This window comes from Trachurus trachurus, assembly GCF_905171665.1.
Source record: "Trachurus trachurus genome assembly, chromosome: 12".
In the NCBI taxonomy this organism is placed as follows: Eukaryota; Metazoa; Chordata; class Actinopteri; order Carangiformes; family Carangidae; genus Trachurus; species Trachurus trachurus.
Genome location: NC_139908.1, coordinates 18216079 through 18242399, shown reverse-complemented (window position 1 = coordinate 18242399; position 26321 = coordinate 18216079). Strand labels below are relative to the sequence as shown.

Here is a 26321-nt window from a genome sequence, read left to right as displayed (position 1 = left end):
GTGGAGAGCCAGGTTTCCCGAGACGTCCAACTCGGGGCCAGTGCGGCAAATGACACACCGGTGGGAGGTTATGACTCGACATCGTTTTGGCTAACGAACCATCCTAGGCTACTTTGAACGGCGGCACGAAACAAGTTTGCAATCTATCATCATAAACTCACGGTGTTTTCTATTAAGATTATTTTCAAGTGAAGACCTTTTAACATACAGTGTTAATCCGACAACAGCCAACTAACTACTTTCTACTTACTTTCTTGCTTGTAAACCCCTAAAACACACGGAATTACTTTTGCACTCATTTGACATACACTCAGGTCTTACACAAGGTAACCATGGCAACTGTGTAGCACATTTCGTGCCCTGGGTCGATGCCCCGCCTCCTCGATTGGGATTGGCAGAGCCAACCTCCAATCAAAAGCCCCTAAGCATTCAAACGTAACTGTTCGATTGGTGGAGCAAGTCATGACCCTGCCCTGCCCCGGAAGTGCAGCCTAGCAAATAAATATTTTTCTTTTGACAGTTTTAGCCTTTTAGCCATAATACATCCATGCTTTTAGCACAGAGAATCTCAATAGACTGGCTCTGGCATAGAGTATCTTTGTTTTAGATAATGTTTATAATGTAACGTTTTCACACTTAAAAATACAACAGCACATTTTCAAAAGGCACTGTTAGTGAACAGAACTGATATGAGTGGTTTGTTGGAATCTAAGGAAACATACAAAAAAACAACAATATATTTGAATGTATCGGTGGCTTGTAATGAATGGTCTTGAACATACCTTCATGCAGTTTTTATGTAAATCCTTGATATGCAGTTTAAATGGCAGTTAAGTAGGAAGATATTTTCCAAACTTTCCTGATAAGTATCCCAACGCTAAGGAGACTACAGGGAAGAAATTCTAGCCTACTTTTTTAGTAGGCTAGTTAGTTCATATAAAATTTAAGATGATAATCCTGTGGTTTTTGATTTAGTAAATTGAAAGAAACTCACTGGTTTTTAAGACAAATTAGCTGTCCTTTCACTTTATTCATGTTGCAACTCTCAAACAGTAAAGGTTATATCACACACAGGGACGCTGAGATAGTGTGTCCGTCATAGATATGACAACATTGAAAATGCTTTTGTGACAAGAGACAATATGGAAGATCAGCAGAAGGCCTATTCTTTGGAAATGTATAGGTGCCGTATAGGTGGTTCTGTTCGTTCCATGCCTGCAGCGTCATATATACAATAACAACAATAACTTAATTTACAATATTTACAGGTAATACAGAATTAGTAAAGTGAAAACGCAAAATGAAAACATTCAGGTATGTTCTTGGCAAACATACAATAAGAGTAATCCAAATCAATGACAGATCTACTGTGGGAGTGCACATAGCAATGGCTAAATCTTCATGGTGGTTACAATTCCTTTATTTTCTATGTGATACTTTGAACAGCAACACTAGAGCTGGTATGGAGTTAGTATCTTGCTCAAGGACACTTCAGCAGAGTGGATAGGTGCTTGTCATAGGGTACAACCTCTCGACTTCCCACAACAACCAGCTGTTTGGTGCTTTTGACCCCTACCCAAGATAATCATCATTAGCATGGCCGATCGCAATGATTGTAGGGAACAATAAAAAGTGACACATGCATCGGATTTACAAAAAAAAAAGGGAAAAAAAAGAGATCATCAATTTCTGCTACCTGTATCAACTTTTGAGATTGCCACTTTATACTGACAAGACAGCTTGTGTAGAGACAGAGTCTGAGGATAAGCCAATATTAGGAATGTACACTGAAACAAACATTATAAACAGAATGTTCTCGGTGGAGTAATGTCAAAGAACACTTCAAAGTTCTCTGACGAGAGACAAAAGGCCACAAATCAAATACACATCATGTATATTTAAAGAAATCTTCACTAAAACATTTCTTCCATTCTGTTCTGCTGACAGAGCTACCATACTGGCTATGTTCTCACCGTAAACAATCCTCAGCCTTGACCACACATCAGCGCAATTATTCCAAAACATGAACTTTTTCACCATCTTAATTAACTTAAAACAAAAAAAAAGACTAAGGGAAACACAGCACAAGGAAAGTAAAGTAGTCCTGGGGGCCTGATAGTGGGTCACACAAAAGGAACCCTTCATTTTCAGTGGATTCAGTTTCAAATGTAAAAGTGGGATCCTATCCAGAGTCAACCACATCTACACAGTCCGCTGGAGTCTAAAGCAAATCATTCAAATCTTGTTACATAGCAATGTTATTGCTTCTGTACCAAAGAAATCCAAAGTTCCAATGTTCATATCTCAAACCACCACAAACACATGCATGCAATGCATGCACATAAACTTTACTTTGAAAGCAACCTATGTAAAAGTTGACCCTTCCCATTGGATTTAAAGGAGTTAAGGGATCCTGTTGGGATGTGTGGCCAAGGGCAGTATCAAAGATGGACAAATAGTTTATATAAAATACACATTTTCAACTAGCACTCCAAAAAAGCACACCACTTTTTCAAAATCAAACACAATCATCACCCACTGACTACACTGAAGTAAAACACAACACAGTCAAAAAGTTTTTTTTTGTTTTTTTTCAGTGTAAAGCAAGTTTTTCTTTTTTGCTTTTTTCCCTAAAGAAATCTTTCTAAGGTTTCATAGCTTATACCATCTCTTTGTCAACATTCACACATCAAGCATTCACCTTTAGACAGTAACTATATCACTAAACTAAAACTGTGCTAAAATTATAGAAGGAGAAATAAGAAGATCTGTCTGGGTATCCACAAAAACTAAACATATTTTGCATGTTCCACTCAAGATCTTTCTTTACAGTACTTCAACAGTGCAAAGGCATTCAGACATTAGCCCAGGGACCAGTCTAAATGTTAATGACTAACATTTATGGTGTTTCACTCCTGTCAGCACTACATTCAAATCTGATTATACTTGCTAGACTCCACCATCATCGATAGGTAAAACATAAAAACACAGAATATGGAATCTTTGCTGTGAGATTACCAGCGACAGCAGCACCTAAGCTTCTGTGCACCTGAAGAATACATCCCAGGTTATTGCAGCATCTTGAAGGTGATTGTGATCAGGGATGCTAACGGACAAGTTTCAGTCCCTCGGAAACTTAATGTATTTTGCAATGTAGCAGTGGTGTAGCAAGTGTCCTCTGGACCCATTTTATACTTGTTGCTCCTAATACCCGCTACTACTTAAAAGAAAATTAATTCTTACTAGGTCAGTACCCCGGCGGAAAGAGAGATCCAGCTATATTTTCCTCATTAACACCCCTCACAATTTCAGCTACCTCCACTTCCAGCTTAAAAGGCAGAACAACAATGTTCCGTGTTCATACTAGTATACACCTTTATACCATGGCTGCATGAATGTGAGTACTGTCTCACTGAAGGGACTTGGTCTTTGAAAATAAGCAAGTATAGAATCAATAAAGTGTCAAACACAGGGATTTTGCTTTCCAAACCCGCATAGATACCCACAGTGAATCAAAGATAAAACATAACACTAAACAAAAAAACTATCGGTACATAAAAAAGTCATTTTGGCAACAGTTGTGTAATAGTGCTTCTATGCGCTTCCGGCCCAACAAATGTAACAATGCTATACATACTTCCCTTCAGCAAAGCACGTAACGATAAAGGTAAAAACCAGACAACGTAAACCCAGCAAAGCAAACAGATTGTATAAGAGAAACACACTTGGTGAGAATGATACTTGGCCATTCCCGGTCTTCATCAGCAGACGTCCCTGTGTAGGTGTACAGCAGATACTTTCTTTCCAGCTTCTGATCTTGGTAAAAGATAACATTTGTCTATAGATTTGCCTACTGCAAATTTGTAGCATTTGTCCATCTTAGAATGCAATGCGCTTATATCTAATATAGTACTGTGTGTGTGTGTGTGTCTACTTGGCAATAGTTGCTCCAGCATGTGTTAGGCCTAGAGAGGGAAATCATCTTCTTAGCAAAAAAACAAAACCAAAACATTTTTCAGTCCTCTCGCATAGACAAGAGCGCAGATATTCTTTTACAGTGCAAGTGCTTCATGTCCAACACTGGTCCGAGTTTAGTGTTGGGGAGGTCACTATCACCGCCCAAAAGTTGACATGAACAGCAAGCCATTCGAAGAGCACGCACACTGTTCAGTAATAGTGAAAAGTTGTGGTTTACTAGGGAAACGTAGAAAGCAACTCTAACTGAGAAAAACCATGTAATGCGGGTGGAGATTTGGTTCGCTGATAATGTGCGCGGTGCAAATGACTGACATCATATCCACACCCCATGAAGCAGCGTGTGGCTCTCAAACACAGAGTCCTGACTGCAAAGCTGTGAGGCGGCGCTCAATGCACTCTTTACCTGCAGGCACAGAGAGAAAGCAAAACAAAACAGAGAAAATGGTCAGAGTGTGGTTCAACAGAACAAGTCAGGTTTGGATGTGTTTTTGTGCAAAAGCCCTGTGATAAACTGGCATAAATGATGAGGCGAATAATTCATTCTCACATTATTAAAGCTGGGGTAGGCAGGATTTGTTTTGAAAGCAAGTCTACAGCTCCCGGTATCTTTGACCAATCAAATCTATTCTGGTCTGGGGGTTCCTGATTGGTTGAAGGGCCGGCCTTTCTCTGTCCTAACAAATCGGGAGGACAGAGTAGGTCCTCCCATCAGACAAGGGCCAGTCCCTCAACCAATCAGCAACCTCCAGACCAAAATAGATTTGATTGTTCAAAGATACCGGGAGCTGTAGGCTTTTCAGGCTGCTGCATACAGAGACATAGATAGAGAAACAATGTGATCACTACAAACACAAAGACCTTTCCTTACTAGCTGAATGGGAAAACACAATTTTCTTAAAAAAGGTAATATTTTGTTTTTAAAACAAATCTTTCCTACCCCAGCTTTAAATCAACAAAATGTGTTGAATTACGGAATGTAAAAGTATATATAACACAATGGCTTTCAGCTGCAAGAATGCGGCATGCTGGGTACTCGGTGCAGAGTGGATACATTCCCATTTTCGTGTGAGTTGAGTTGACAGACAAACTTACACTTGCTAACACTGAGGATGTCGTCCTGTTCAGTGAGCAGCAGAGACAAGCCCTCCATCAGCAGCAGGGCTTTATAGTAGCGCTTGACTGATGCTTCCCCCTGGTGGAACATCTCATCCAGCGCAGCAGCCTGAACCTGAGAGGACATCAGGATCGTCAATTTATGTTTGATACGTTTATCATTCAGGCTGGAGTCTAATTCAGCAACTTTCATTTCCCCTTGCTTTGTGTGCCACTATTGGCTGAGCGATCAGAGAGAACATTCTCACCAAACGTTGGGGATAATGATTAGCTGGATGACCACAGAGAGAGTATTTGAATGATTCCAACTGTCTGATTTTCCTCCAGGCTTACCATCTGCACAGTGTGGCTGAACAGAAGCCGCTCTGCCGTGATGGAAGTGATTTGGTCCATGAGACGGTGCTTCCTGGAAAAAAAGCTCTCCAGACGAGTGCTGAGCGAGCGACAGAATTCCACGCTGGTTTTGTACAGCTCGTTCAGCTTCCTCACCACTGTGTGTGGACAGACAGTTTGGCCATTTCAAGTTAACATGCTGCCAAGAACCTTGGATCACAAAGTGCTTTTCATTTCATTTAATGGACAAATGTTCAACACTTTTAACAAGAAAAGACTCTTCAACAAGACGAAATGTGTCATACCTTGTTTGACCGTAGCAGATGGGTAGAGTTTGCCTTGTTTGACTCGCTCCATGGCTGTGTGTAAGGCAGTGGATAGGAGTTCTGCAGTCTTTAGGTAGAGAACCAGCTGCTCTGCATGACTGAGGGCGCAATTTCATGCACACAAACACAAACAAGACGAGTTATCAAAACATCCCGCATGATAGATTTGTATGGCAACAACATCAAAAAAACAAACAAAACAAGATTTTTGGGATGATCGACTGGCCTGAAGACAAGCTTTGATCTGATCTAATGCTCCAAGAAATCCCATCCTCATCTTTTACATTCAAACTCTACAACCCTGTAATCAATACAGAGGAGCCTCCGCTGACAGCATCTCCATCAGTGTTTTATGTTTGTTCTGGTGAAAAGAAACTGCATTCAAACACTCCTGGAGGCAAAATTAATTTCAACACATTTCAGTCAATACTCAGGAGTAGGCACTACAAATCCGCTTAGTGCCTGCTGGAGATCTCACTTGATGGATCTTTTTGCTAATTTGCTCAATTACAAAACAGTTTTGTCCCAAAGGCTGTTTTACATGATGCAAATCCAGACGATCCACCTTGAAATAATTTCCCATCCAAACTAGATAAACAGTATCATTGCTATCAACAGAGACTCACGGCCGCACTTGATATGGACTTACCTCCACTCTCGGCTCAGTGAGCTTATCTGATCTGCTACCAGGCTCGGCTGCTGAAGGAGCGAGGGATGGGAAGCGTCCGCCCGCTGCCCCGCCACCGCTGCACCGCGGGCCCCGGCCACTTCCATCAAACAACGTGCAAAATCCAACGTGAAACGCAGGCTTTGCACAATGTCTGTATGCTCCTGCTGCACTCGGAAAAGACACAGGAGGAAAGACAGAGGACATCAGAACCTGGTTTTGCATTCAGTCTGCACAGGCTACAACAGGAGACAGGCCGTTTGGTGCATTTCAATATTCCACTTATGGATTCCTCCTTAGGCTTTTCTTTTTCCCACAATAACTTGAGCTACAAATACAAATTGGAATCAACCCCGCTAATTTTAAAAACACACCGGCAGCAGCGACCACTGATCTGTACCGAGACTGTTGTTATTATTTCATGCAAGTTAAATGACTGTTGTGTGGAAAACCACGCTGTTGTCCGTAATCGAGGTGCAGATGAGTGTGTTCGGAGTTGACGAGAGGATCGAAAAAAGAGAGCGAGATGACGTGGCCGTAGCCGCAGTGATATGACGACCTCGCCCACACTGAGGAGGAACTATGAAGAACTCAGCTGTAATGGAAAGAGCTGTAACTGTGTAGTGGAAAAGGGCCATAAACTACACTGTGTTCTCTTCTTTTCTCTTCTAAGTGAACAATCACTAGAGGAATGTTCAACAGAATTTTTGGGGGGTGATTGATACACGCAACAAAAATGAAGGCTTCTTTGTCACCATTTTCCAGAGTTGTGTGGGAACCCTGCTTCTCACCTCCATCAGAGTCTCCTCAGGCAGCTCAGGAGCCTCAAAGGTTACGTGGCCTCCCATGTTGGCTGTGATAGGATCAGTGAAACTGTAACGAGGACTGGAAGGAGCCTCAAAGCCATCTAGATAGGTGCCTGTCTGGGGGTGCCGGCTGGTGAAGGAGCCTGCGGGGCTGACTGAAGTGAACGAGCCTGCAGGAGTTTGAAAAAGAGAGAAGGCAGAAATGTAAGGCATAAAACACAGTTCTCATCAAACGCCATGGATTTTCACTGCTGTGCACGAAACAGCAAAATCAATGAGAACAACTATAAATAAACAAATGATATAAGTATGTGGACAATAGGTATACTGCCTGATGTTTCAGGAGTCCATGCATCTGAATGAACATGAACATGAATTTTTATTTTCATGAAAACTTTAAGTGGGTCACTTACTGAAAAAGAGACTGTTAGGAAAAGCAGCTATTCGGGTTATTACTCTATAAATGTAGCTAAATCTTTCCACAGTTTGGCTTCATTTAAATCTTGGCCAGTTGAAAATCAATCTTTTGTGCTTTCCTCCATCACATTTAATTAAGTTTCCATATTGTGGAAAATGAAAATAGCAGCGTCGCACTGCTCCGTGTTGTATAGTGTGCACAGCGTTAACACTAATGCTGCTGCACAAGTGGAATTTGATTCCCACTCGCTGCAGAGAGGATGTAGAGTCAAATAACTTGGACTTGGCAGAGTAGGGATGTGCGTGTGCTGCTACCTGAGTATTTCCTCTGTCTGGAGGTTTGAGGTGGGGTGCTGCCACTGGGAGGAGAGCCCACAGTGAAAACCACCTGTGCTGGGCTGCTGGATCCAGGTGCAAGACTGACCCCACCACTGGGGGGCACTAGATGACATGGAGGGGCAATGATTAGAAAGGTTTGTTTATTATTGACTATTATCTACCCTTTAATTTATGTAATTCTGAAGTGGGGCAGTCAGACTGAGCCTTTCCAACTTTCCAATCAACAGACATGCCTACCTGTTATTTCTATGGCTTTTTCAGAGGTCAGGTTCTCTGTGCTGCCTCTTTCGCCCACAGGTCCACTTGGTCCAAACGCAGCCATCAGCAGCATGTCAGACAGACGACCGGCGCTCTGAGACCTGTGGACGAGGAAACCAGCGTATCTGTAAGTGAACAATTTCTGCTGCATGTGCAACGCCAGCAGTTTGAAAACGACAGACAAAAAAAAAACAGCAGCAGCAAAACAATAATCTAACCTTCCAAAGCTCTTGGTGTCATCATTCAGTCTGTGGATGCAGTGTGTCTGCTGGGTGACCTGTGTAACTGCTTGTTGTCCCACCTCTCTGGGCTCTGTTGGGGCAGTCCTGCTGCCGGGAGAGCCGATGACCAAACCCTGCTGTGTCAGGAAGTCGATGAGTTTTGGAGAGCTGGAAGGCTTGGGGAATTCAAATGGAGGGATGGTCTGAGATGAGAGACAAGAGAAAACGAGGAGAGGTACAAGAGGTTAGTTCAAACTACTTGGTTGCCTTTTCTTGTGCTGATTATCTCAGGAGAATCACACACACATTGCTCTCCCTCTCTCTCTCTCTCTCTCTCACACATACAGAACTAACCCTGGAAGGTGAGCCCAGGATGGTGGGGAGGGGGCTGCGCTGCATCAGTTCACTCAGTCTGGGGGAAGAGTGTAGGGGGCGGAGAGTCATCAGGCCTGACGCGGGGGCGACAACAGGGTCAGAGTGCTGCTTCCTGATCTTCTGCCTGCCGCCGCCACTGACGCACTCCAGCAGACAGGGGGCGCTGTGGAGCCGTGTGCCCAGTCCTGTCGTCTGAGGGTGTTGTTGCTGAGGCATCGGCCGGTGCTCAGTGAGCTGAGGAGCTGCGAAAAAAAAAAAAGAGTGTGAGACAGGAGAAGGTCAGAATCTTTCTGCTCTAAGATAGAAGGTGACATCTGACCAAAAATGAAAATGTCAGATTGGACAAGAAAAACAGGGCAAGAAAAAAAAAAAAACCTAATCTACCAAGAGATAGCAGGGATGGGCAAGCACTGTCTAATGACCCCGCTGCACAGCTGACATGCATGTCCAGACAACTAAGGAAGTCTGCCAGCATGAAGCAAGAGAGACTACTGTGGAAAGGCAAGTGGTTGCTTCACTTTCTGAACAACAACTTTCACAACGACTGATTGACTGAAATGCCAACTACAAACTTATATACTGAAATAGTGAAAATGATTCATCACACGCCCCAAAAACCCGACTTACAATCATCTAAAAACACACAAACAAACAGCTAATTCTCATATATGAGGAGTTCAAACCACAGAATGCCGAGTATTTCCACTTCATAAAACATTTAAAGGATTGATCGATGCACCTTTTCATCCAGTGGTTCCTAACATGTCTGGTATGATAAATCAGAGGGGTCAACAGATGATAAAAGAGATGAGGAAGAGAGCGAAGTAAGGAAAAGAATTTAAAGTTGCGAAACACTAAATAATTTAACCTCTTCGAGCCTCTAAAAATCCTTTAAATTTAATATCTGAGACAGAAAAATCCCTCCCTGGTTGAAGTGCACACAACTCATGTCGATGAGCTGTGATGAGTGGTCAGAAGTCAGAAGTTGACTCGGTCGTTCACAGGCCATGAAAAAAAGAAGCCAAAAAACCAATTAGCTCAAAACGGGTCACTACACACTACACACTACACACACACTGTCCAAATATCTATTCAGTGTGTAGAGGAGGTCTGCTCTCTGTGGCATCAGTGGAAGTGTTTTACAAAGTGAAGTCTAGCCTCTGAGCTACCTTGAGGCGAGAGCTGGAAAGTTCGGCCCCCTCCCAGGGAGAGCCTGCGGGTGGTGGTTGTGGTGACTGCTCCCTGCACGTAGTGTGGCGAAGGTCCGGTCTGACCAAAGCCCAACGAGCTCCCACTGCTGCAGCGCCGCACCGGTGTCGACAGCCTAATCACGTCAGGTTAACAAATGTAAATGATTAACATACATGCAACAGTGCAACATGTGTGTGTGTGTGTGTGTGTGTGTGTGTGTGTGTGTGTGTGTGTGTGTGTGTGTGTGTGTGTGTGTGTGTGTGTGTGTGTGGATACAGACCGTGGTGAGCCATCCTGTTTGGTCGAATGGAGGTTCTGCTCCATGCGCTGGTAGTTCTGGACCTGAGTGGGGACTGGAATAGGCAATGACTGACCATGGTTTCCATAGTTACCGCCATAGTTACTTCCCGAGAACTCGCTGGGTCTGCCAGCAACAGTGAGAAGAACAGAGTGTGCCAAGGGAAAACAGTTAGACAAGAGAGGAAAAGAGTTAGCATGTGCGTGCGTGTGGATGTGTGGACACAGACAAATTTACCACTTTCATACTCAGTGTTACACACAATACTGTTCAATATTGTCTTGATATGTACAAACATTACACTGTCTGTGAGGATAACTTAACATTATCAGAGAAAAAAAGTGTATGTTCAGTTCTTTATTTCATTTTCTTGACTGAAATTTAGCAAGAATTAGAAAAGAAAATCCAGAATTTTAAATATTGTATTATTACTGTAGTGCTATAGTAATACTATAGTATAAATGTGCAGATGAAACACTGAGATCTAATGTTACTTTAACATTGGGGCCACTCTCAACATGCAATTTCACTCAACTAGAGGGACTAACATGATTTACGCACACACATAGGCTATAATACAAGTCATTTTTCATTATTTATGATTTAATGTAATATCAATATGGCTTCATCATGCTGCCATTAACCATTCCTGACAGTGTCATGACTTCTGGGTTTTATAGCACCACATGTATGACCACGACCAATCAATCAGCTTCATGCTGTTACCTGACGGGACTTGGAGAGCCACTATATGCAGGTGAGTGTGGGGGTGTTTTGGCTTGGCTACACAGACCAGCAGAAGCCAGAAGAGAGCTGATTGAATTGGAGGGAAGAAACAGAAAAGAAAATACATAAGCACTTTATTACAGGAAGAGGAATAGGAATATAGGAATATAGAACATGGGCTCACTATTAATGTGCATGTAACTACTTTAAATGAATTGTTGTACATTACATACATACAGTAAATTGGTGTAATATGTGATGGAGAATCATTGCTTCTTACCCACTGTTCATCAGGCTGTCCTGCAGCACTTTACTCTCACATGCCAGCTCAACTGCTGGAAAGCCAGAAAAATACAAACAACAGCAAAATCAAGGAACAGTGAAAAGAGGATTTCCAAGTATTTCTATTTCTATTAAAAGGGGGGAAGAGAAGAGAAGAGAAGAGAAGAGAAGAGAAGAGAAGAGAAGAGAAGAGAAGAGAAGAGAAGAGAAGAGAAGAGAAGAGAAGAGAAGATGTTGAAAGTGCCACATTAAAGCCAGGCTACACTTTCAAAATACTGGAACTAAAATTAGTATGATGCACAGCTGCCTTGGGTATTTCAGTTGGGGTCCCAGGAAATAAAAAAAGTGTTTCCTTACTGGTGAAGTGAGCAGGCACCATGACAAAGTCATCCGTGTCACAGGAGGAGGAGTTCTTGCTGCTGCCGCCCCCTCCAGACGAGTCCTTGAGGAGAAAACCAGCAGCCTCCTGGGTGGGAGAGGCCAGAGGTTTGGCACGCAAATGCTGAACCTCAGCAAGAGACTGCTGCAGGAGACACAGAGACGCAAAGTAGCAGATAAATAAAGAAAGGAAGCACAAAAAGGTTTCCTGGACCGCACCTGAAAGCACAGCCTCATTACTCAGGTACAGAGAGAGAAACAACAGAGAAGCAGGGAATTAAAAAAAAACACGAACCGGTGGTGAGGCGAGATGAGAGGTGGAGGAGCTGCTACAAGAGCTGGCTGATGCAGAGCTTGGGAAACAGGTCATGGTCACAGTTGGAGTTACTGCAGCAAAAAATAAACACAACATAACTATTAGAAAAGTCAACGATGAGCGTAATGCATTTTGGTTTGATACCCTGTTAAAGGAGAATTCCGGTCATTTTCTAAGAAACACTCTAAAGCTCTAGGTCCCCAAGTGCAACCATAGGAAAAAATCTGAGAAAAATATGTGCAGCCCAGACCTAGCTCTCCTCCTGCTAGCTGCGCTACATTGCAGGTAAACAGTGAAGTAATGGGGGCAGTTCTTCTAACCGCAACTTTGGTCAATGTAAATCTTGCCACAGACTGATAAATAAACAAGTGCTCATAAAGTGTATATGGTATTCACAGTCGGACTGAAGTGTATTGTTTATTCTTACTTACTCTTTTTCATTGACGAGCTGGCCTCCAGGAAGGGATGACAAAAAAACTCATCTACAAACAACACAATAAGAAATGTGTTTAGTAGATGGTCATGGAAAGGAGTTTCATTTGGTCATTTTTTTTGCAACAGCATACAACGGCCTTTTGTGCAGACAGTGCACAGACAAACAGTCCTCTTCTCCATGGCTGTTACTTCTTTTGTTCAACGGAAACACCACATTCACAGGAATACTAGTCATATCTGTTGACTGGCTGATGTAACTAGATAACAATCTACAAAATGCCACATCAGACTGTTTGTGGGAGTTATCAGTGTAAAAGTGCATGAACATCACGTAGTCAACTTTTTGCTGATTCATTTCTGTAACGCTCACTCACCAAAGTCCATGCGGTCTTTGTGGTTTCGCTGCAGCAGTCCTAGCAGCAGGTGCCTCAAATGGCTTGAAGTCTCTCTGGGGATGCTGCAAATAATAATACAAAAAAAAACACAATTGCTGAATCAGTTTGTTGCTGAAAAATATATCGTTCTCGAGGGGAAGGTTGCACAAAACAGCATAAACCTGTTGCTACATATAAAGCAATAGTTTAGCTGCACTTGCTTTAAAAAAAAAAAAACAGAACCATCTGGGTTTTTTTCTTACGCAAAATGAAATGAATTATACTCTCTTTTATATTTCAAATAAACAATACATCTCCCAGTTAGTGTGGCTGTCAATGTTCCTGGAAACGCATTAGGCAAACTGTGATTAACTGAAACATAGAACCATTACAGACATGGTGTTGTAAAAGAGTGGGGTGTGGGTGATTTGTTGGAGGCTCGTCATCTCTGACAACGTCGTTCACTAGCTGGTGTTCAGCTGTTAAAACAGCCTGACTGGCATGATTGTGATTGGTAGCATCTCTCTCAAAGGGAGATTTACAAACATGTTTGGTGACTGATCTAAATATCAGATGCTCAGTCTGCTCTTCACAGCAAAGGCACTCATTTCTTCTGAGCAAAATCTATCAAGGTTTTTTCAGTATTTTACAGTTGTTGTTTTTTTTTTTTACCACAAAATTGTTGATCACATTAAAAAACAAACATGCTGTCATCTTACTTGGGGCTGAGATTCTTGTTTTTTTCATAGAACAGCCGAAGGTCCTGGGGACTGCTAGCCTAAACATGATGAAAGGTAACAGGTGAATGGTTAAAAACATGTAAATGCCTGCGATGTAAGTGTGGGTTATGTGTGTACAGTATGTTGCCATCACACGCCAGATGCCAGACGACGTGTTTTAAAAATGACTGTCAGCGAGGCGAAGAATGAAGCGACTCAGGAAGTTTCAAAATGCTGCTGGGCCGGTTTAGATAAGATAAATTATGCGCTTCATCTTCTGTCGTTTTCAGCATTAGTCAAGTCAGCCGGGACAAACGATCTGGTCTGCAAGTTCCTGTTCATCTTTCACATTATCTGGAGAGAGAACATGGCCTGTTTGATCACAGACTGAAGCGTCGTCTCTCAACAAGGATGAAAACATTCAGGAAGGTTTTGACTAAATAAACTTTACTGTGTTATTATTTCAAATGACTGCACACCTTGCACATACAGCAAAAGTAAAGCCGTTCTGGCGCGGTGTTCTGGCATTGGTAATCTGATGCAAATTTTCAGTTTTAGCAGTTTAAGGGCAAAACATACCGTGTGTGTGTGAGGCAGATTATCGTAGTTATGTTTACCTGAAAAGGAGCCTTTCCAGTCAGGCACTGAAACACTATGGTTCCTATACTCCACAAGTCAGCCTTGGCATCATAGTTCTGGGACATAATGACCTCAGGAGCCTGGCAGGGAGAGAAGACAGACATCATTTCCAGTGTGACCCCTCTTTGGAAGTCTTTCATTAACATTGATAGGTGATAAAGATGATAAAAGTTTCATTAGCTGTACGCATTTGCTGTATTACAGTGTTTTAGAGATTAGGTATGCAACCATTGTTAAATTAAGACAACTGTAATGCTGATTATCAAAGAGTATGTTTTCAAAATGACACCCTCTCAGAAACAATATAACAGCCTTAATTTCAAAATAAAAATGAAGAAGAAACCCTCGCTGCTCATCCTGGCTCTTATTAACCTTTGGAAAGATTGAATACACAGAGGTCTTCGGAATTTGCTTGGGTTTATTAACCAGCTGAAACATTTGATTATGTTTGCAATTATTTTCCCGACTGATATGTAAAAAAAAAAAACCTCAAAATGTGCTTACCATGTACATGGGGGACCCACAGAGAGTCGCAGCCATCATGTTGTTCTGTAGGTACCTGGCAAAGCCAAAGTCGGCTGCAGAGAGAGAAAGGGGGGGGGAGGAAGTGGGGGATAATGAATGAGCAAACGCAAGAAAGGCTGAGTGAACGTATGGTACCGTGCCAGAGGGGAGCGCAGCTGCATCTTCATACAACGTGCAGATCCCGAGGACAATCGCTAACTGAGGAGAACAACTTTCTGAGGAAAAACTGCAGATGGCAGCAAAAAAAGAAAAGAAAAGAAAAGAAAAAGTCCACAGTGCCCTAAGGAGTTATTTATGTCTTCTACAGGTTCCCAGCTGAATCGTCTTATTTGTTTTCAAAACTATACATTGTAATACTGTGATAACACCGGCTGAGACACAGACTACTATCCATGTGATGACAATGCAGCATCATCACACTGGAGCTCACACACTTGAGTATCATTGCTTCAGTAAAGTAAGTGCCGAATACACAAGCACTTAATTAGGAATAAACAAAAATCAAGACAACAGCCGTGGAGCTAATTTTTATGGGAATTATGGACGCATTCAGAAAGACAAATGAATGTCGCACAGTCATCAGAAACAAACACAATTATATTCAATTTGTAGACAAACTCTAAAGGTTAGGTAATATCCTTAAGCACCAGCACCAGCAGGTACAATGTGTGCATGTGTGGGAACAGTTTGTGATTGTGTTCAAGAGCAGGTTTTCCCAGAGTCATGAGGATTATAACGTTGTGCTGTGACTGGGACTGACACGAGCGTCAGACTTCACTCCCGCTGGGGAAACCAATTCTCTCCAGAGGGAAAAGGAATTAATAGGCTCAAGGATTAGCAGAGTTTCCAAACAGCTGAGCAGCTTTCATTATGGTGATTTCTTGTTGTTCTACCAACACCATCTGAATGGAGTCGGTCAAACTCAAAATTAGATGAGACAAACATCTCTCTCTCTCTTAGGATTTTTTCAGTGATGCGCTTCATCAGAGTTAGACTCTGAAAATTATTTCTATAACCTAATAAATTTCCTTTTAAAATTTACTCCCACAATCTTAGTGGAATCAGTTGCCTCAGGGAAATCATTATTAGCTCCTGTTGCAATAAAAAAAAATTGGCTGCACAGACCTATAGGGATTTCCATATGCAGCTTCATGAGATTCAATTAGTTTTCACTCTCTTAAAGGGTTGGAGTGCTTTCTTGTTAAATCACAATGTACACCAACATGCTGTGGTCTCACATCTGAAAGATTTAAGTTGTTCTGTACTTTCAATTTTCTGCATGCACGGTTTGCTCGCATTAATCAACAGAAAATGTAGGTTCAGGGCAATGCACACGTTAAAATGTGCTTCATTTTAGAAATCTTCAGCTAGTGATGTTCAGTTTAAACTTATATTTTTTTCCGCTGTTCACTTATTGTTTGCATACTTTGTTGGCAAACTTGACGATCAATGACCTTTTCTTTCCATCCAAGTTGTTTTTGTTGTTCATCCATATGCAGCGTCTACTGCAAAGGTCATTACAAAACAAAACTGTTGCAAATCTTTTTTCACTCTGTCGCTGCCTTATTTTTTAAAAAGAAAGCCACAACTAAAAACCACTGTGACACATGCAGCGCACATCCACATGTACCGTATGTACCAACATTCACACGCGTGCACCACTTGTTCACACCTTCTCACATCATCAAACCTACCGATCTTGATGCAGGTGTTGTTGGAGTGCGACTTGCGTCCCGGTGGGTAGGAGAGCAGAATGTTCTGAGGTTTCAGGTCCCTGTGGATTATGCCTTTGGCCTGGAGGACCCTCATGGCCCCCGCAATCTGCTGCAGGAAAACCCGGATAGTATCCTCGCTCAGCGTGCCTTTGGCTGCGGAGCAACAACGGAATAAACACAAATTAGAAAAATTACTTAATTAGAAAATTACAAAGTAGGTATGCCATGTCATTCTCATTCACTGTAATGCATGAGAAAGTAGAGATGGAGGACACAAGGTGGGGGAGTGGAGATTTATGGACTGAACAACACTTTTTTCTTAGATACTCTAACTAGGGCGGATTACCCAACAAACCCTAAAATCAACTCATCTAATTTTAACTCCTGTTGAAATATCCGTGCTGTCTCGCATCGCCCCACTGTCACCTTCTGCACCTTGTCTCTTCCTCCTCCAATCACATCCCTCACCTCACAGTGGTACAGCATGGTTCTATGTGAGAGTCCCACCCAGGTCTTAAATTTCCATCTTAAACTCCACCTCCTGTCCAACAGATTTTCTAAAAGGCTTGGCTTGAGCCAGGAAAAAGTTTAGTTCACTGACCACAGAGGGTTGTGAATCCAAATCCACTTGTGAAACTTTTTTTTTTTTTTTTAACCTGGGCAGCAATGACTATAATTGGAATAGGAGCTCTATTTACAGTCTGAGGAGCTGGCAGACAAAGTTAGCAGGTAGAGCCATAATTTGTCAGTGAATGGGCAGTGACTGTTGTCGTACCCCCCATCCCCCCCTGTCCTTCCTGACACACAAAGGCTCCGCTCCAGAGGGAGTTAAATGCTTGTCTATTCAGAGCCCTGCAATTTATGAGATGTGGCGATCGTTGGGCAGAATTATAGATTGGATGATTTTGTTCATGCAGTTTTGTATGGACTCCAAACTGAGCAAAGGGACGGTGTCCTCGCTGCATGATGTCACGTGCGTCTCACACACTGAATATATGATGAACAAAGACAGAGGAACACTTCAGGGAAGTTTCTCTGTGGTTTTATTACACTGTATGTCAGTGTCTATTATAAGCCTGAGGTACTCAGAGCGTCCTGAAGCTGTTAGTGAATCACCAAATGTCTTTTTGTCTTCAGGGAAACGTATACAAAGCTGTTTCCTGCTGTCATAAAGAAAACCTAAAAAACTTGAGTTGTGACCTGAATGGTTGCTTTGGGGCGTGCACTTTTGTGGCGGTGGAAAAGAAATGAAACCTAATTCTCTTCCTTTTCTACTACTCAATGTCTTCACTAACTGCCCCTCATCGTTCAAGACTTTTTGTGAGTTAAACGCATTTACTGGCTGTTTCTAGCAATTTTCAGATTCAAGCTTTTATTTGAAATTCCTTTAAACTGCCTTTTAAAGAGCAAGACCCTCAATGTAAAGATGGTGTATATGTGTAGCTTTGAAAGTCAATTGCAAGGTGAACACAGTGAGGGCTGACACCTTCCTGAGACTCACACCTCCCCCTGCCAAATATGGGTAAAGGAAATGGTTCCCTTCCTAAACAAACACTGACACAGAGCAATATTTCAAAAGCCTAAGTGTGCACCTTGATTGCATGTAAACACTTATATTCTTAGTTTTTAGACAACAGAGAGACATTCATCATCATCTATCTTTCTTTATAGAGTGAGGACTCTCACTTCCTTGTCAATGGAAAACAATTTCACACATCAACATTTCAGCATCAGTTCCATCGATTTTTTCTACTGAGAAGCACCCGGAGCTTTTAGTAGATGAATTGTTGCACTCACAGTGTAAGTAGTCGGCAAGGTCACCCCCATTGCAGTACTGTGATTAGAAAGAGAGACAGGAAGGGGGAGGTAGAGAGAGCAACAAGAACAGAGGGAGAGGGAGGAAAAGGCATAACATTAGGAAACACAGGTAACAACGACGGCTGAGAGTGAACAAGTGTTTGACATCATCCAGACTCTGACGAGACTGAAGAGCAAGAGAGATCAGAGGAGTGATTTGTTAAAGAGTAATGTGTTTAGAGATTTATAACCCCGCTCTCATTCCAAGCATTAATATGAATGAACCCATGGAGGGACGCGGGTGTGTTACGACAGGTGTGGCTGCCTCACAAGTCACTTCCTTCTTGAAGAAAGAGAAACAGCCAGAAAACAGTGAGGACCATAATGCATGGGATGAGCTAGAGAAACGGATCTGCTGTTCTTTTCAAGCTGTCTCTGTTATATTGTCTGCTAGAAGCAACCACCATTAATCCAAATAGGAATATTACATGACATTAAAATCACTTAGAAACTCTCCTGAACAATAATGAGCAACAGTGACAGTGTAACATCATTACTGCAGGAACCAGGCAGAATATTCACCAGGTAAATGTCACACTTTCACTAATGTTCTGTGTTTATTTGCTGTTTATTTGAATCTTATTACTTTGCATGGAGCCCAGCTAGGTAAATCAGTCCTCTGCTTATAGAGACGTTTGAACCACTTTGACAGTCAATATTGCCTCAAAAGTGTTGATGAATCTTTTAATTCTCACATTTATGTAGGAGTTGTGTGTGTGTGCGTGTGTGTGCATATTGCGCTTAGGTGACAAATATGTTAACACAATATTGTCTGAATCTTTCCACTATTGTTAGAGAACTAACCAGGACGGGGATCATCTTCAAAAATAAATATCTTGATGCCAGGTTTGAGAATACTGCAAATGAAATTATGTTTGTTGTCAACAACAACAACAACAAAAAAGCTGGATTGACAATCGATTCAAACTGTGCCTTGCATGATAAATATGTAACTATGATTTTAGGCGATTTAACTGGCAAGAAAAAATGTCAAGAAGGGAAACAAACCAAACCGAAGATTCTCAAATATAATTTTTTCCTTCTGGCTCTTCATGGGGAAAATGAATCAAGCTCTAGCAAAAGCAAATAAATTAGCCGACTAGCAGCTGACTGACGGACACTAACCCCTCTTGATGCCTGAGGATGTGGCTAATTATAGCCCGGGCCCTGTCAGAGCTGCCTGCAAAAGCTGAGACAATACAGAGCTGTGCAAACAAAGCCAAACATCACAGACAGCCTTACCTCCATTACCAGGTACACCGAGCTGGCAGTTTCCTAAAGGGAGAGGAGATAAGAGGGGGCATAAACAAACACATGTCAGTGACAGACAAAGGAAGGAACAGGTGGCACTATTGCTCGCCAATCATGTCCAAGCAAACTGACCTGGTAATTCAGACTGGAAAAAAACACACAAAAGCCTTAAGGGTTGCATAAAAAAGAAGGATGGGGGGTTGAAGGGTCCAAGATAGTGGGGGTTGGGGGAGTGAAAGCAAAAAAAATCCAGCTATTACTGAACAAAACTATCAAGGCCACAAAAGCGTTGGTCAGTAAAACACATTTTGTAAAAGTGAATCCATCCCAGACTCCTGTCCTTTTAAACCACTAGTTGTTTTATGTGGCCTGTTCTCTGGTGCAGAGCTTGGATATGTTTCCATCAGTGCAATATTTGAAAGTAAATGCCAGTGGAAAAATGTGAAAACAATCCACAGTTTTACATTTATACTGCGCCGTAAACAATCAGGGAATCGGAGCAGATGGCTCAGCTTTCAACAGCGTTTTGAAAACAATGAGTAAATCAGTGAGAGAGCAAGTGAGAGACAGTGAGAAGTACTTAACTGTCTAAAAGGGTAACCCATGAGCTCCCACAACAATCCCAGCAAACAATAATAGTCTGTTAATATATAAACACATAAAATCCATTTGGATCATTTTTCAAATTTTAAATTAGAGGGGGGATCAGCAAACTTGTCATGTTATTTACTTTCTGTTCCCATCCTCTGCGTCAGACAACCTGTCCAAGTTTTGGAAAAACAAAGTGAAGCTCTCTTATCACAAGGCAACAGATGACTGCCGTCTCTCACTCTGACCTGCTCTCAGTATCTTGTCGAGTCCATCGCGCTGTTTTTCAATAGTTCCGCTGAGTCAGGCCTTTCTTAAGTTGGGTTGTCTTTGGCTTTATTGAAGATGGACAGAAACCAGCCAGCCTAGTTGCTTTCAGCCAGTAAGCCAACCATCTGGTTTCCACAGGCTGTCTTTGCACTGATGACTTGCAATATAATACTAAAGTCCAGTGCCGGGAAAGAGGAGCAGATGTGCAACCAAAGATTCAAATTAGCCCATGTACGACAGCTATATAGAGTTAAAGAGTGATTTTTTTCTGGTGGCAACCACTTCCTGATTCACATATGGGAGTTTTATCAGTGATGACTACACGGGCACTTTGAGTTTCAAAATGAGTGAAAGTGTTTCTCCTAACTAAACATTATGTTTCCACCTCTGCTGAGTCAGTGTTATCTGCTGTTTAGAAACAGGAACTTGTTGCATTGCTAAAATCCTCCAGTGCTTTAAAGGGATACTTCATGCAAAATCGATAATTTTCTACTCACCGTCATGCCAAACAAACATCAAAACGTTTTTGGAGTTCCAGACGGGGTCCGGCTGGCAACAGATTTTCATATAATGGCGGCGGATAATGCTCACTTTTGAATCGTCCAAAACACACACTATGAAACATCCAGATACCTCCATACTGCTCGTCCGTACTGACCCAAGTAAATTAATTTGATCTCTGTTTTTAGCCTTGTTGTAGTAGTAGCTCCCAGTGGCTCCGTTGTTGTTTGTGCGCACACGCGAGATTTGCTGTAAAATGTTCTTCTGTGTTTACATCATACATCCAATGGTTTACAACAACAAACAAACATCTCACAGCAAACACCAACAGAGCCACTGGGTGCTACCGCTACAACAAGGCTAAAAACAGAGATCAAATTATTTGGATGTTTCATACTGTAGTGTGCGTTTTGGACGATTCAAAAGTGAGCGCTATCCGCCGCCATTATATGAAAATCAGTTGCGTTTTGATAACTCTGAAAGTTCTCCAAACTCTTCCTTGGCATGATGGTGAGTAGAAAATTTGTGAATTGTCAATTTTGGGTGAAGTATCCATTTAACTGTCACATTAGTGTCTGCCTGAGATAATCTCCACTCTCAGGGGTAAATTAAAGTCACTTTGTATGAGACAACTGGATAAAAAAGTGAATGGCAAAGCAAGAGGCATTTCTCTGGTGTCCAGTGTTTGGTTTGGTTTCTGTTTCCTCCTGAACTATTTAACTCGATGGCAAGATCCCCTGCTTCGAACATTTGCACTGCACTGCTGTGTGACAACAACCCTGTAATCTTAGAGTCCAGCTCAGACTACCTTCGATGCCCGGAGAGAAGTCCCACAGCGAGAAGGTACAGAGATAAGGGAGTGGAGTCTCTGCATGGGCAAAGACATGATAACTAGCTGCAAATATTTTTCTTAGAGACACTGATGAAGAGCTCTGGCGTAAAGCAATTAAATCTGTATTTGTTGCCAACAGGACACGGTGTGACTGTACTGCTGTGTTTGAGCAGCTGGGTATGTGTGCCATTGGTCAAGACTTGTCTGCTAGTCTTAGCTTTCTGACAATAAAGATAAGGCTGGATAATGAAAGGTCAGCTGGAATCAATAAAATGAATCTCTGAGTCTGGTTATGGAACTAACAACATATGTTTTCAACCAGACTTTATAAACAGCTTGAGATTTGGTATAAGATTTTTTTTTTTTAAATGTATAAAAGTCCAGCAATGAATAAGAATTAAGAGCAGAGTGAGACCAGATATGTTTTAGTAATGATAAGAAACAATGAGCTGCACTCATGCAATCCTTTTTTTCTTCTTCTTTCTAAATCTTAAACAAAGACTTTGTTCCAAACAAGTTTCTCCAAAAGCACAACATGCCCCAACTGGTCACGAACCACCCTTGTTGTTTAGCACTATTGTCATCTTGCCATATGCGAGGAGGGTTACAATTACTGAGCATTAGATGTTTTTGTCCAGATGGCGTCGTGTCAGCAACGGACTAAAAAGACAAAATAAACAACCGGTGAGTTAAGGTAGGTGTTTGTGTGTGGGGGCAGGAGGTTGAGCCCTCTAAACTATCTGAGAGAGGTCACCACACTGAGATTCACACAGGCAAGAGCTTTACTGGGACTGTGGTTGTGGTTGTTGTGTTATGAATTTGTCTGTGTTGGTATTTGTGCATCCTAAGCACCTGACTCCAGGCAAATTAAAACGCTGGGACTGGCAGGAACAGGACATGTGACTGCGCACAAAATGTAAACATGGGAAATGATGACAAGGGAATGATGATGAGTTCAAAAAGACACAAATTCAGAAGTATTTACACTTTAAAAGAAAAAAAGGATTTAGTGTATGCTGAAGAGCAGAAGAAAATGTGCTCAAAGTGGAGAAAACAAAGTGTTTTTCAGAACAAACAAATGTAGCAAGGCCTCATTTAACAAGTAGGGGAAAACAAAACGGCTCAGGCTACGCGAGACAGAAGTGGGTCATGTGGAACAGACACATTCAACAACCCATCTGCTCTTATGAGTACAGGGTTGATAGCGAAGCTAGGACAGAGTAAGGCTTATGATAATGCATGTAATCGAAAAGCTCCGACAACCACCTCATATAATGTGTTGTATGACATACCTGAAAATCCAGCAATGCAACAATGTTTTCATGCTTCAGCTCCTGTATGAACGAGAGGGAAAATCATTGTTTACTTTCTTTATCCTTCACTCTGCGAATCTCTGACGTTACACAGACTTGACATGTTAAGGATTTGACTTGTACAGTCACTTTGCCACGTTTATAAGAACGATTCCTTTCACAATGTCATCTCAATGTGGGAGATGATGACGATTATCACTCCTCGTGTTCCTCTCTCGCATCTGCCACCTCTCCAGCACCATACTCAACCATTCAATACAACAAAATATGGTTTTACTACACCACCAGCCAAATGATATAATAAAACACGTCTTAACAGTTTGAAATGTCAAGGTGACACATTTGATAGGGGACACATTAGTCATCAAGTGTATAGTATTCCTTATTTGTCCTGGAAGCTGCGCTCAGTTCAGTGTTGTGTGTTCGGATTAATGATATTTTAATGTAAATATAGTAACATAATAACAGTAAACCAGGGAACTCTGTATAAAATATCAATTTCTCAGAAGTAGCGACTTACCTTGAGTATTTTAATCTCCTTCCCCAACAGTGTTTGGGATTTGGCCAGGTTCTTCTTATTTATGCATTTTACTGCCACCTCCCAGTCATGTTTCTAGAAGGACAAGTTAAATACAAAATCACTTTTGTTGGATGGAAAAAATACTATTCAAAGTATGTGTCACTCTGTGTCCTTGCCTGAGAGAGAATCATCTTATGTGCTTGTAGTTACAAATGCCAGTATGTACAACATCTTTTTGGCGTGTCTCTGCTTGTCGGTTTATAATGGATCCTACAGCATATTTATAGCACTAGGATATGTTTGTGTCCTACTAAAGCATGTATTTGCTGATAGGTGTCTATAGGACTCTCTCTTTTATGCTGTTGGTTACAAGGGGTTTCCTAGAGGAATTCTGTACTGATTACTTATCACCTAATGGGACTGTAATCAGCCAGGAGCTCCAGAGTATGAGGCAGGTCTGCAGAGCAGCCCATACTTAAACTATAGGCTACATTACCTATAACCTAATGCAATGCCCTTATCAGTGGATATCTTAAGTATATTTTAATGTCATGTATTATAAAGCTTTTGCATTGCAGTATGTGTTGTTTAATGCTATTACCATTGTGTTATTGTGGACAACATCCATCTGTATCCCAATTTACTAATGGGGCCACAAAGATGCTGTATTAGGCCTACATTTCCTCTTGTTGCCTAATTTGACTTGGAAGATGTGATACATGATATGTCTGATGTGCCAACCACTCACTTTAAAGATGTTAGAATTGATACTCTTTCATTAAAAGTGAATGACATGTACCAACATGTTTTATGGTGGCCTCAGTATGGAGGTTGCTAATGGGAACATAAACATGTCTGATGGCCTATATTTACATTTGCCAGGACCATAGATGGGCATCATCTGTTTGTCAGCCTGTTAGTAAAAAAGTAATAAATCTAAGAAAGGGGCAGCCATGCATTCAGAGAGGATATAAACTATGTATTTCAGCATATTATCCGTGAACTGGCTGTTATTTTAAGGAACATCCTGTATGAGCTCCCAGGCCTCTTAAGGCCGTACGATGAAAACAAATACACCAGATGGATCATAAAGAGCGACACACGCCAAACAGCGCAACCAAACAATTCAAACAATCATTTATTTCTTCTGTGTTTGCAATAATATGTATTCTACAAATAAAATAAACAGTAACAGTGGAAATATGAGGACAGTACTGACCTCCCGATGCCTGCCTTTGAAGACGACAGCAAATGCGCCATGTCCTATCAAGTCCTTCCTACTGAACTCAAATTTCCCCACCGTCTCCATATTGTGCCAGCGTTTGGTTTTATACTACAAAGACCTGGACAGGTGGCCAGGGGAGCCCAGGTCAGCCTTCTTGTTAGCAAGTGCTCCTTTCTCCTCCGTGAAGCAGCAGCAGCAGCAGCAGCAGCAGGGATGTTCACCCCCTCGTCCACTCGCCATGGGCTGCCTTCCTGACAAAACACCGTCCTCCTCTCTCATGTTCGCTCGGACAAGTTATGGAGTTGAACTCCTACCGAAACCGTGCGGTCGTTTCCATCTGTTGACAGCGCCGCCAACACCAAGTTAGCTTTATTAACTTGAAAAACGGGAGTCTCTCGCGAGCCCTTGTTATTGCAGCAGACTCTCACGCGCCACCTTAAGAAAACAGCTCGCGAGCTGCGTTTTGTTTATATACAACAGGAGCTCGTTTGTGTCGTCTGAAGCGTCAGCGCGGCGAAACCAGCGCAGGCTGCGAGTTTAAACGACAGTAACAACGGATGCTGAACGGGAAGAGCACGAATATCCACCGTTATCGCCCGTGCTTAGCAGCTGAATCGCCACAAAAAAAGTCTCGGCATCGATGGTCCCAAACAAGGCAGACTAGCCAGTGTAGCATGCGCATGCGCAGAGCAATTACAGATGTAGATTTGACGTCAGCGGACCAGGATCCTCAGCGGCCTCCTGTCACACGATGAAAGTGCTTCATGCTTGTTTTGGCTGAACCATGGATCTATTATGGGCTGAACTAGACTCTAAACTATTTTAGAGATTAAGATAAAATCATGATAAATACATAGCCTATTAATAAAAAATGAAATGAAATCATTAATCTGACAGAATTATGGTAGTAGGCTACTTCATTTTATCACGACTTTCTGTAACAATTACAATCTAATAATTCTTGGACTACTTAGTAAACAAACAGAAATTATAGCACTTTATTACCACATTTTACCTTCTATTTTATGTGTGTATGTGAGTGTGTGTTTTGACCAAGGTTAAGACAGCAAATGTCACTGTATGTAAACATAAATGCACCCAAATGCACCATTCATCCTTTCAACTAGTTATTTCCTTTACAACGAGAGTGATGCCGGTGATGCCATATTCCTCTGATGAGAGTTCTGCGACCTCTAATGTGTTATTATTATTAACCTCACCACCAGGCGGAGAGATGGACTATCATAATAATCATTATCATCATCATTCTCATCATTCTCATGAGCTGTGAAGGGCAAGTTTCCAACACCAGGTGAAAGTCGGCTGTAACTGTAGTGTGTAGGCTAAATGCACCAGTTGTCGGTTTTGGATTATTATTGATTGATAGTATTGAATCTTTTTTTTTTTTTTTTGGAATGAATAAAAATCAGAACACATCTTGAAAATGTACAGCTGAGGAAAGAAAGAGATGAGAGAGGTGGCTATACTCCTAAAATAAATAGGAGTATAAGGGAGTGGGAAGAATGCAGAGCA

The 26321-nt window shown here is 41.8% G+C and overlaps 1 protein-coding gene across 1 annotated transcript; it reads right to left on the bottom strand.

Moving 5' to 3' along the window:
• Window positions 1–1019: 1019 nt before the first annotated feature.
• Window positions 1020–25429, bottom strand: ulk1b (unc-51 like autophagy activating kinase 1). The gene is made up of 27 exons (XM_083983509.1): window positions 24783–25429; window positions 23564–23656; window positions 23023–23064; window positions 19531–19563; window positions 18229–18265; window positions 16411–16584; window positions 14696–14769; window positions 14170–14271; window positions 13553–13611; window positions 12834–12916; window positions 12456–12506; window positions 12004–12095; window positions 11688–11853; window positions 11329–11383; window positions 11049–11135; window positions 10305–10448; window positions 10003–10157; window positions 8813–9075; window positions 8456–8661; window positions 8217–8338; window positions 7956–8081; window positions 7209–7393; window positions 6400–6584; window positions 5730–5848; window positions 5425–5582; window positions 5071–5206; window positions 1020–4381 (listed from the first exon to the last, which is right to left on the bottom strand). Exons 1-27 carry the CDS (start codon window positions 24870–24872, stop codon window positions 4326–4328), a joined length of 3093 nt encoding a protein of 1030 aa, XP_083839635.1. The 5' UTR covers window positions 24873–25429; the 3' UTR covers window positions 1020–4325.
• Between the last annotated feature and the right edge of the window lie 892 nt (window positions 25430–26321).